Source organism: Esox lucius, chromosome 10 (genome assembly GCF_011004845.1).
Source record: "Esox lucius isolate fEsoLuc1 chromosome 10, fEsoLuc1.pri, whole genome shotgun sequence".
In the NCBI taxonomy this organism is placed as follows: domain Eukaryota; kingdom Metazoa; phylum Chordata; class Actinopteri; order Esociformes; family Esocidae; genus Esox; species Esox lucius.
Window position 1 is genome coordinate 21,419,087 of NC_047578.1, and position 12,343 is coordinate 21,431,429.

General features: G+C 43.1%; 1 protein-coding gene and 1 long non-coding RNA gene across 2 annotated transcripts; one reads left to right on the forward strand and one right to left on the reverse strand.

Moving 5' to 3' along the window:
• Nucleotides 1-637: 637 nt before the first annotated feature.
• Nucleotides 638-11,269, forward strand: styk1a (serine/threonine/tyrosine kinase 1a). Its single transcript, XM_010896876.3, has 10 exons — nt 638-946; nt 3,574-3,629; nt 5,695-5,910; nt 9,069-9,284; nt 9,516-9,697; nt 9,971-10,048; nt 10,207-10,421; nt 10,511-10,551; nt 10,693-10,789; nt 10,905-11,269. The coding sequence occupies exons 2-10, from the start codon at nt 3,575-3,577 to the stop codon at nt 11,098-11,100; spliced, it is 1,296 nt and encodes a 431-aa protein (XP_010895178.1). The 5' UTR covers nt 638-946; nt 3,574; the 3' UTR covers nt 11,101-11,269.
• On the reverse strand, nt 9,633-10,297 carry LOC109616167. The gene is made up of 3 exons (XR_002197252.1): nt 10,213-10,297; nt 9,956-10,097; nt 9,633-9,710 (listed from the first exon to the last, which is right to left on the reverse strand). It is a non-coding gene; the product is annotated as an uncharacterized LOC109616167 (long non-coding RNA).
• Nucleotides 11,270-12,343: the final 1,074 nt, after the last annotated feature.

The following is a 12,343-nucleotide window of genomic DNA, read 5'->3' on the forward strand; positions in this document are numbered from 1 at the left end:
TAGGGTTCAGGGAGGTTCATTCTCTGGTTTGGAGGGTTCAGGGGGCTTCATTTTCTGGTTTGGAGGGTTCAAGTGACAGGTGGTTCATTTTCTGGTCTGTAGGGTTCAGTGGTCATGGAGGTTCATTCTGTGGTTTGAGGAGGTTCAGGGGTCAGGGAGGTTCATTCTGTGGTTTGAGGGGGTTCAGGGGTCAGGGAAGTTCATTCTGTGGTTCGAGGGCGTTCAGGGGTCCGGGAGGTTCATTCTGTGGTTTGAGGGGGTTCAGGGAAGTTCATTCTGTGGTTCGAGGGGGTTCAGGGGTCAGGGAGGTTCATTCTGTGGTTCAAGGGGGTTCAGGGTTCAGGGAGGTTCATTCTGTGGTTTGGGGGGTTCAAGGGAGATTCAGGGACTAGCAACAACATGTGGCAAAACGCTATTCCTCATTCACCAGAGTGGTGATGTATCAAAAAAGACACAAGCTATACCACTTTTCCGACCAATCCTCAGTGATTGTTGTTGTTCCATAGTTTTGAATAGGGGTGAAGAAACCAGTTCCACAGGAATCTACCACACCTCTCTATCTCTGCCTATCATTAACACTAACCCTAACAATCCTCTCTTTTCACCCATGCACACACGCACGCACATATATAAAGTTATAAAGGTGAAGAGGAAGTGGTACAGAAAAGGGTGGAGCCAACAGGTGAGTTTCAAAGCAGAGCGACATGAGGAAAGAGCAGGGCAACAGAACAGAGAGAGACTGACAGAAAGAAAAGCTGGTGGATGCCAAATATCAAACGCCGGAGTTATGGGGATTATAGAGCAATGGACGCTGACAGAGAACCGCTAATATCAAACCTCAAGTGATTCTCATTCTGAGAAGCAGCACAGAGGCAGTGGATGCCTGGGACATAATACCATTAACAAACACATTGAGTCACTCAGCCTAACACAAGGAGCATGCCACGTAAGTTTAAGTCCAATGCGGTTCATAGATTTACAACTATGCGTTGGCAATTTTTCATACATTGACATTTAAGACTAAGTGGTAAATATTTAATACATAAAAGTTCCATGCTGAATAAAATACTGCGGTGTGTTTGTGTGGCATATGAATGAGGTGACTGTCAAAGAGCAATGTAGCCAAACTGGTTGAGTAACACAGACACAGTAAAGAATGTGAGGTAGGGAATAAGTCAGGCTGTGGCTATGTGCTTCAGATCAGTGGAGGAGTGGGTTGTGTGAGAAGCGACGTTCATTACCATGAGAGCAGTGACAGGAGTGGTGGTGGTGGTGGGGGGGGGGGCAACTTAACACCCACGCCTAACCTGAAATGACCCCATCAAAGTGTCTATCAATGATTTCATAAAATATAGTTGATATTTGGAGAGTTAATCATTTAGACAAGTTATCACCTGAAATTTGTGATGGTAAAGCATATATAGCAAAGCACCTCATCTGTTTCTACCATAAACAACTAGTCTATTTTGGCAAAGCAATGATATAATTGAGACAGCCCCCCCAATATAGGACATTGTATGCTATTCCAGTATTTTGTTAATCTAAATATGACTATACAGTCACTGGATCAAATCCAAAATGTGTTGCACCCATGTTAAATATGAACAAAAGTTGTAAAATGTATAATATATAAAGAATCTTTTACATTGTAAGATCATATTTTTTATTTTATACTAATACTGTTTAAATTGAGAAAATGTTTAAATGATTCCCTCTAAACAATTTGTACATTAAATCTAACTAAATAAAAACTTGACTCTTTATAAAGTTATTCTCAGCTTAATCAACGGTTTTGTGGCATTTGATAGTTTCCTGTTTCACTCAGGTATAGAAAATAGATAACACCCATGTAAAATCTCTGTTATCCATGATAATAGGAAACAGCAAATAACTCCCAAATGTTATACACAAATAGCAATTGACAACAATAAATGTTGCCCTTACACTGAAATCCATACCAGCTATAAACCACAACATTAAATTATCTGCTCATTAAGAATATCTGATCACATTTGAAATGTTAAAGCTTTACTGAATTAAAAAAAGTATCTCTCAAATAGCAAAAAAACATGCAGGCCCCTGGATCCCCTCAGGTTCATTTGAAATGTACTGTGATAAACAAAGAAATGATCAACGGTCCTTACATTTGTCAGCAGGGGATGAGCACTGCACTACAGAAGTAAATAAGGTGCCATGTCACACACAGCCAGTCTCTTTAGCTCATGACTATTCATTCATCCGACATGCCCTGAACCTGAGTTTGAATAATTATGTCCACTTTAACTCTTAGTAGAAAGTGCTTATTAACAATCCCACTGAAGAACAGACAGTGAAACAATTAGTTTTTTTTATTTGGTCCCAAATATTAACATTGAATCTTTAACAGTGATGAAACCAGTTAATGAAGTGACCAAAACATGTCAGAGGGTGTATGAATGTATCATCGTGTACAGTAACCTAAATACCAACAATGTTATGGCACCGACGCCCGGCCAGGCGGCCCATCCCTTCCCGGGCTTTGCTTCTTTAGGACGCACATCCCAAATGCCAAGCGTGAGGAGAACGCTCAAGCCTTGTCACGTTGGTGCTATAATGCAGGGCCGGTTCTAGTCATGAGAGACAGAGGTGGATGCTTAGGGCCCCAAACCGCTAGGGGCTCAGACAGCTAGGGACCACTAGGAGAGGGTCCTAATTTTGCTTAGGGCCCCCAAAAGGCTAGTTTCGGCTCTGCTATACTGCTTTATCAGTCCCTTGCTAAGCTGTCAATATCACCATCTTATGCAGTTGTATGCACCTTATTTTCACCTCGTAATCAGACACTACTGCATTTGCCTTTATCTATAATTCATCCAGGTTAAATGTTCAACATTAAACATTCAGCAGAAGAATTCTCTGAGATAACATTGTTCTCTGCACAGTCAAAACAATGTAGAAAATAATAAACTCATGTAGACAGGGTCAACTACATAGGTTTCCCACAGAGCAGATAATCTAGTGTTTAGACCATTTGACCAGCAACATGTTGCTTAACTGAATCAGAGAGCATGAACACCTGGAATTGCATCTTTGAGCAAAAGATTACAGCCAAAGGTTACTGTAAAACATCAGCTAAATCAGTGGCTCCCAACCTTTTCCAGTTACTGTACCCCCAAAAAGATTTTGCACAGCTTGGAGTACCCCTGAAGTACCCCCTCGTGTTAATTTCCCTAGTAAATCTATGGTTTCATGAGTTTTCTCATGTACCCCCAGGGGTCCTAGTTCCCCTGGTTGGGAATCACTGAGCTAAATGGTTACAGTCTCAAATGTAAATGTTTCACAATCCTCTTATTATTATTCATAAGAAGTGGAAGACATGCAACATGTAATGAAATAGAAATGGTATGCCAAGTCTGTCGCCCATCACTGAAGTAGCCATTGATCATCCAATGTACAGACTAATGGACTCCAAAAGATCCTGATCTTGTGTGACAGTAGGTGTTAGACATTCCATGCTGTGTCATTGAAGCCCAGGGACTTAATCAGACTGCTGACTGATGGTAATGGGATCATGATATGTGTGTTTCCTCTCCTCAGGATGTCATCTAATGCTAATTCCAGTGACGAGTGTCAACCAACCGACAGAATCTGTGGTGAGACCTGCTCTTCCATTTCATCTTTACCTTCCTCTTTTTCTCCTCTCACCCTGACCTTCCTCTTTGAAAACCAATTTCTACACCTGGCTGGTACTAGGTAAATACACTGGTCAACTTAGCCTCTGTAGTTTTACTGCAACAGAACTTTCGGGTAAATAAAAATCACCCATTCACTGCCTTTATGAAGCATTTGACCCAGTTGTACATAATACATTTTGGGTTAACCTATTTATGTAAATGCTAAGGACATGCGAAAATAGTTTATGAGGCAGTTAGATGTTCAGTACTGGGTTTCTGTAAGTGGAGACGTGATGATCTTCCCATAAAAACAATGAAAAGCAACAAACAAACCAGACACCTAGTAACTGAAAATTAATATGTGGATAATCATTGCAGTGTAAGTTATCGCCTTCTAGATACTTCTATTTACACAAGATCTAAGTTCAAGGAGCATGCTATCTTAATATAATTAGTCAAACTGAATAAATATCACAATCTCCGCAGGCTGGTGACTGTGGTTCTCTTGCGGAGCCTTTCACAAACAAAGCCAGAGCCAAAGGTGCTGTTGTAACCAAGACGATAAACCACCAAAAATGGTCAATAATTAGAAAGAAGACCAGAGAAACACAGATATAACATTAGGGTGGTGTCCATTGCACACCACCTTTGACAACTGTATAAAACTGTGAGAATTGAAAAAATGTAGGGAATAGTAAATGTTCACAAAGAAGCATTTTCACCAGTCTGCCCAAAAAAAGTCATCAGTTTTCTTATTTTTAATTATGAATTAATTAAATTTGACAATTTAGATCTCCACACACTTATCCTCGGCCAGTGTAGGTCTGCCAAAATGATTTAAAGAGGCACTTAAGAGTTAAGATGAAGAGTTCAGATGGTACTAGACAGTAAGGAACCAAAAAGGTGACTGGCTAAACATCATGGATCACCTGAGAACAAACCAAAAGCTATTAATAACAACAGTCATAAAAAAATCCCATTACTCACTCAGGACACAGTGTGCAGTGATTTCGGAAAGTATTTTTCCAACACCTACACTTTCTACACATTTGACTTAATTTACAATTGATTAAATATATTTTGCCATCACTCTATACACAATACCCCATGATAGCAAATGAAAAAGTTTAGAAATATGCATACATTTATTGAAAATAATTGAAATATCTATTGTACTTAAGTAATTACAGCTTTACGGTATTTAAGCAATTACAGCTTTGAACCTTGTTGGGTATGTCTCTGTTTTGCACACATGGATTTGGGCAGTTTTTACCATTTTTCCTTTCAGATCCTTTCAAGCTTTGTCAGATTGGATGGAATGCGTCAGTGAACTGTGACCCATAGCCACTTCAGCGTTTTTTTTTTTACTGTGTGTTTGGAATGACGATAGTTATAGGCCTGAAAGATGAATCTTTGCCCATGTCGAAGTTTCTGTACCCTCTGAATCAGGTCTCCCTTAGCAACAGGCACCCATCACCATGACTCACAGGGATGATAATAGCTAGGTGATGAATGGTACCTTGTCTTTATTCGCCAGATGTGGCGCCATTCAGAACTAAATCATGTCCAATCAATTAAATCTGTCACAGGTGGACACCAAATTGCCATGTTGAAGGGCCTGAATACTTCCGTACATTAAATATTTTTATCAATTACAAATGAATACCATAACACAGCAAAATATCTAGATACTCGGACCGAAAGCACCACACAATAGATTGACTTCGCCCAGCCATTGAGGTGTGGTGCACTACAAACACATTACACCATCACCTCCACCCATTCCCAGTGCTTCCACAGCACAAACGGGGTGTAGCTAAATGGAGAGCGTATTAAAATAACACGACAGGAATGAGGAACAGTGAAGGTTGACAAAAAATGCTTTTAAACTCCTTGCAGCGCGAACCTACCGATGAGTACGGCTGGCGCTTTTCTCGGTCTAACCTGTATATCCAAAACGTACAAAGGAGACAACACAGGACCAGGGAAGTGCAGCTGCCCCACAGCAGTATGAAACACTGACTCTACTCTTGACCCCCCTCAGTGATCACACTGCACGAACAGGAACTGATCATTGTGCCGGTCCTGTTCCTCGCCTTCTTCCTGGTCGTCATGCTGATCGTGCTCCTGCTGAGGTACTGCCCGAAGAGGAAGGACAGCAAAGGACCCGGCGTAACCCGAGCCCGTCCACACGGCAACGGCAGGTCAAGCAGACGCACGGAGAGGCAGAGCGCCAGACAGAACCTCCAGGGCATAGAGGGTAAGCCGGCGTGCGACGGAATGCTCCGACGACCTCGAATGAATGATGAGTCGGCATAATGGTGTCTTTCACCCTTTGCTTATTGCTATGTCACCGTTCCGGTTTAGCACGTTTTTTAAAGTTGCGGTGCCAGTTAGAACCGACAGATAAAGCATGGGACCGGTTACCAAATCCGCCTCCTGCCCGGGCTGAAACGGGCATGGATCCCTCTAGGCCACACCAACTCATCCAGACATACATTCTGTGAAACAGTCATTTCATGCGCATCATACACAGTTATTTGGAACACGCACTGGCTTGAAAATATGTAATTAATTGTTTCACCTTGCATTTCTGGGATCGTATTCACAAGACATTTGATTGTACCACTAGGATGACTCCTAAACAACAACGTTCCTAGTTAAGAGTTTCCTCTTAAAACCTATTCAAAGTTGCTAAGTCCAACTTTTACTAAGGAACGGGGAGAAATCTTAAGCTAAAAGAATGGGCAGGGTTGACCCTATTGCTATGGATGGTGTTGTGTTCCACGAGCAAGCTTACATACAATGCCCACAGTGATTGGCTGATAGGGTCGGGGTATCTGTCAGTGAATTCATCATAGCAATACTGTAGAAGAATGTGTCATGTTGCCATATTGAAATAAATATATGAAAATAAAAATGTAGGCTAAGTGTTACTGACTAAACATGAAACCAATAATGATATACTGACTAGTCAAGATATGTTCAACCAATTGTCAGCCTCTTACATGTCTGGCAGCTCTTAAAGAAATGTGCGTTCATCTTTTGATGGTTCAATAATCTATGCAGTTGTGTCGAATCTATAGCACCAACACCACCTGGGTGGCAGTGCTATGGCCACAAAGTCGGCTTTGTGTCTATGTAGTTGGCAAAATAGGGGTCTGAAGAGGGCATTTATTGATGTAATATTCTACTGACAGATGACTTGAGATGTACAGAGTTTGTCTGCGCTGCATAGCTGCATGTTCCTCATGGCCAAGTAGCGTAGAGTTGTCACAACCTTGATGTCAGATGTTATTGGGTTGTTTCGGTTTGTAGGCAAATTGACAACATCCCCGACTAGCTCTACTATGATCACAATGCCCTCGCAATTAAGGCAATACTTTGTCTTAGTATCAGTATCATTAAATGTTTCTAAAGCGTTGACCTGATAACGAGGCGGATTGCCGGCAGAATTGTCTGTGACTTGGTCTTAGTGACTTATGAGTCCTCTTGACTACTCCTAACTTTTCCCATATTTTGGAGTTGGTTTAAGCGCTAAAACACTGAAATACTCTTAGCCAAAAATGTTGTTAAGACTGACACGCCCATTTTTTTATGACTTACTTTTAGCCTTAAGATGTAACTTTTAGGCCCCAGATTGCTTAGATATTTTTTGGCAACGGAAAACAATGTCAGAGTGAAACAGACAACCTCCCCTCACTTTGTACCATCACCATCTACAATGGGGAGAACAAGTATTTGATACACTGCTGATTTTGCAGGATTTCCCACTTACAAAGCATGTTGAAGTTGTCATTTGTATCATAGGTACTCTTCAACTGTGAGTGACAGAATCTGAAACAAATCACATTGTATGATTTAAGTAATTAATTTGCATTTTATTGCATGACAAGTATTTGATACATCAGAAAAGCAGAACTTAATATTTGGTACAGAAACCTTTGTTTGCAATTACAGATATCATACTTTTCCTGTAGTTCTTGACCAGGCTTGCACACACTGCAGCAGGGATTTTGGCCCACTCCTCCATACAGACCTTCTCCAGATCTTTCAGGTTTCGGGGCTGTCCCTGGGCAATACAGAGTTTCAGCTCCCTCCAAAGATTTTCTATTGGGTTCAGGTGTGGAGACTGGCTAGGCCACTCCAGGACCTTGAGATGCTTCTTACGGAGCCACTCCTTAGTTGCCCTGTCTGTGTGTTTCGGGTCATTGTCATGCTGGACGACCCAGCCGCGACCCATCTTCAATGCTCATACTGAGGGAAGGAGGTTGTTGGCCAAGATCTCGCCATACATGGCCCCATCCATCCTCCCCTCAATACAGTGCAGTCGTCCTGTCCCCTTTGCAGAAAAGCATCCCCAAAGAATGATGTTTCCACCTCCATGCTTCATGGTTGGGATGGTGTTCTTGGGGTTGTACTCATCCTTCTTCTTCCTCCTCCAAACACGGCGAGTGGAGTTTAGACCAAAAAGCTCTATTTTTGTCTCATCAGACCACATGACCTTCTCCCATTCCTCCTCTGGATCATCCAGATGGTCATTGGCAAACTTCTGACGGGCCTGGACATGCACTGGCTTGAGCAGGGGGACCTTGCGTGCACTGCAGGATTTTAATCCATGACAGTGTAGTGTGTTACTAATGGTTTTCTTTGAGACTGTGGTCACAGCTCTCTTCAGGTCATTAACCAGGTCCTGCCGTGTAGTGCTGGGCTGATCACTCACCTTCCTCATGATCATTGATGCCCAACGAGGTGAGATCTTGCATGGAGCCCCAGACTGAGGGAGATTGACCGTCATCTTGAACTTCTTCCATTTTTTAGTAATTGCCCCAACAGTTGTTGCCATCCCAGCCTTGTGCAGGTCTACAATTTTATCCCTGATGTCCTTACACAGCTCTCTGGTCTTGGTCTTGGCCTTTGTGGAGCGGTTGGAGTCTGTTTGTTGGAGTGTGTGGACAGGTGTCTTTTATACAGGTAACGAGTTCAAACAGGTGCAGTTAATACAGGTAATGAGTAGAGAACAGGAGGGCTTCTTAAAGAGAATCTAACAGGTCTGTGAGAGCCAGAATTCTTACTGGTTGGTAGGTGATCAAATACTTATGTCATGCAATAAAATGCTAATTAATTATTTAAAAATCATACAATGTGATTTTCTGGATTATTGTTTTAGATTCCGTCTCTCACAGTTAAAGTGTACCTATGATAAAAATGACAGACCTCTACATGCTTTGTAAGTAGGAAAACCTGCAAAATCGGCAGTGTATCAAATACTTGTTCTCCCCACTGTAGATTACTACCAAGACGGAGTTATCTGAGGCCAAGACTAACTCTGTACTAAAACATTAGCGCTTATTACTAACCAACTACGTAAAGAGCATACTGATATTGAATATGTAATATCCATCTCTCTATCTGCAGCTCCCGTGGAGCTGAACCCACTGGAGCATGAGTTACCTTGGAGCGCTCCAACCAGGCCCGACGCACAAGTAACCGTGGCCGCGGAACCGCGGCCGCTCGGCACATTCAACCTGGTCACTCCGGTGCCCATCTCCTTCTCTGTCAAAGCTAACGACGCGGTCACGCTCTACCGAGCGAGGTCAAATAACAGAAACGTGATTCTACGAACTCTTAAGGGTAACACTGACACACTATGTACTATGCTTCATTGGAGCTATTGAATGAACACTCATCCAGAATCACTGAAAGACAGTGCAAAACCTGTCAGTAGGCACAAGAAGAGAAACAGGATCGCTTATTCTGAATAGTTATTTGAGGTGCAAGGTGATTTGTAGATCAGTGATTTACACAGGTTTACTGAGTTGCATTCAGTCTCGACATGCAGGCCTACATTTGTCTCCCCGCTAGAGCCAGAAAATCCCAGCGAGCGCCAGTCCTTCCTGGGGTTTGCCTCCTTCCTGTCTGAGCTGGGGCCCCACCCCTTCCTGCCTGGCCTGTTGGGCGTGGTCTCGCTGCGTTCTCCCCTCATCATTGTGATGGAGGAACTGGAGCACAGGGATCTGCTGGGGTTCCTGTGGCGGTGTCGACAGGTATGGTGCTCATCTACATGACCGGATAGTTGGGTTGAGAGAAATAATCATCTTTAAAAAAGCCCAAATGGATATCAGAAATATTATTCTTGTTAGATGTTTTGCTAGAGAGTACACCACCTGTACATAACACTGAGTTAGATCTCAAGTTAGCACCACGGTAACTTCAGGAATACCTAGCTAATTATTTTAAGAAAATCATTTGTCGTGTGAATACTTACGCTGTGTGAATATATTAGGGACAGTGTGAATACTTACAGTGCTCTTTGGCAGGGCACAGACAGTGAGCACCCATGTGACATCACTGAGAAACAAATCTTCATCATGGCCGGACAAGTGGCTTCTGCTCTGGTTAGTCTTTCTCACTTTGTCTTATCCATCAAAGTGGTCCATTTACCTCCTTATGGTTACAACGAAAACAGAGTGCATGTGCTATTAAATATCAATCTAATGATTTCCTAATTCCTAATTAAATTCCTAATTAAAGCCCAATATCTCTGTGTATTCAGGAATACCTGCATGGTAGGAGCTGTATCCATGGTAACGTTGGAGCTCGGAGCGTGCTGGTTGGCCGAGGCCTGACGGCTAAGTTGTGGGGATTGGGTCCGGCTTACCGCAGGAAAACACAGGCGGGAAGCCCCAGAGAGCTGGAGGACTTTGAGATGAGGAAGTGGCAGGCCCCTGAAGTACTGGGCAGGAGATTTGTCAGTCAAAGCAGTGACATGTAAGTAGCCAATCTGAATGAAAATAGTCAATTGCGCACATTGTCTCCTCAAAAGATGCGAGACTCCCTACTTTGTTCTCTTTTCGCAGCTGGTCTTTTGGTATCCTACTCCATGAAATGGTCACGTTAGGCAAGTATGCTTGGCTTATATTTGTTACTAAATAAGTCTACCATTACTGGTGTACTTAACTCAGATAACAGACCAAAAATGTTTTACTACACAATGTTAATCATGTACACTATCATTATTTGTTATCTTGTTATTTTGCAGGTGACCCACCATTCCCTAAAATCATGGCCAGCGATCTTCTTCAATTCCTACAGAGGGGGAAGACTCTGAAGAGAGCGGCTAATTGTTCCAACTCAATGTAAGAGTCCAGTTTATGTAACAACCCAACATGCCTGTACACGCAACACAGAACCCGGCTGTAGCAGTGTTGTAATAGCTACATTGGTTACAATAGCTACTGTACCCTTTTCCAGGTATTCCATTATCAAGGCCTGCGGCCAGTTCGCACCACACGAGCGCCCTGCATTTGCTGAGCTGATCCGGAAGCTCCAATCGGGAGAGAAAAGTGCCAGCGATAAGACAGTACTTCGGGTGCATGAGCCACTGGACATCGAGAAGTACATGCGTGAGGCGGGATATGGAGATGCCTACAATTACGCCGTTCTCTGAGAGGCTCCTGGACTTACCTACGTTCAGGGTTGCTTTTCCCACATTATGATGAAGCCGACTGATAAATACTCACAATCTCACAAAAGCGAGTTCACCCCTCACATTATTGTAAATATTGGATTGTATCATTTCATGTGACAACACTGAAGAAATGACACTTTGCTACAATGTATGTAGTGAGTGTACAGCTTGTATAAGTGTACATTTGCTGTCTCCTCAAAATAACACAACACATAGCCATTCGTGTCTAAACCGCTGGCAACAAAAGGAAGTACACCCCTCACTGTGAAAATGTCCAAATTAGGCCCAAAGTGTCAATATTTTGTGTGAACACCATTATTTTCCAGCACTGACTTAACCCTATTGGGCATGGAGTTCACCAGAGCTTCACAGGTTGACACTGGAATCCTCTTTCACCCCTCCATGACAACATCACAGAGCTGGTGGATGTTAGAGACCTTGCGTTCCTCCACCTTCCATTAGAGGATGCTCCACAGATGCTTGGCCAGTCCATCAACTTTACCCTCAGCTTCTTTAGTAAGGCATTGGTCGTCTTGGAGGTGTGTTTGGGGTCGTTATCATGTTGGAATACTGCCCTGTGGCACAGTCCCCGAAGTGAGGGGATCATGCTCTGCTTCAGTATGTCACAGTACTGTAGCTCCCCAGTGCCAGCAGCACTCATGCAGCCCCAGACCATGACACTCCCACCACCATGCTTGTCTGTAGCTAAAACACTTTTGACACAATCTGAACCAAATAAGTTTATCTTGGTCTCATCAGACCACAGGACATGGTTCCAGTAATCCATGTCCTTAGTCTGCTTGTCTTCAGCAAACTATGTGCAGGCTTTCTGGTACATCATCTTTAGAAGAGGCTTCGTTCTGGGACGACAGCCAGGGAGACCAATTTGATGCAGTGTGCGGCGTATGGTCTGAGCTCTGACAGGCTGACAGGCTGACCCCCCAACCCTTCAACCTCTGCAGCAATGCTGACAGCACTCATACATCTATTTCCCAAAGACAACCTCTGGATATGACGCTGAGCACATGTTCTCAACTTCTTTGGTCAACCATAGCGGGGCCTGTTCAGAGTGGAACCTGTCCTGTTAAACCGCTGTACGGTGGTGTTGGCCACCGTGCTGCAGCTCAGTTTCAGCGTCTTGACAATCTTCTTATAGCCTAGGCCATCTTTATATAGAGCAACACTTCTTTTTTTCAGATCCTCAGAGAGTTCTTTGCCATGA

What these genes read in the sequence shown, in the direction of transcription:
- styk1a (XM_010896876.3), top strand. Translation starts at nt 3,575, where the DNA reads ATGTCATCTAATGCTAATTCCAGTGACGAGTGTCAACCAACCGACAGA. An exon ending in GAACCTCCAGGGCATAGAGG is followed by an intron (nt 5,911 to 9,068) that starts GTAAGCCGGCGT and finishes CTCTATCTGCAG; the next exon opens with CTCCCGTGGAGCTGAACCCA. An exon ending in GTCAGTCAAAGCAGTGACAT is followed by an intron (nt 10,422 to 10,510) that starts GTAAGTAGCCAA and finishes CTCTTTTCGCAG; the next exon opens with CTGGTCTTTTGGTATCCTAC.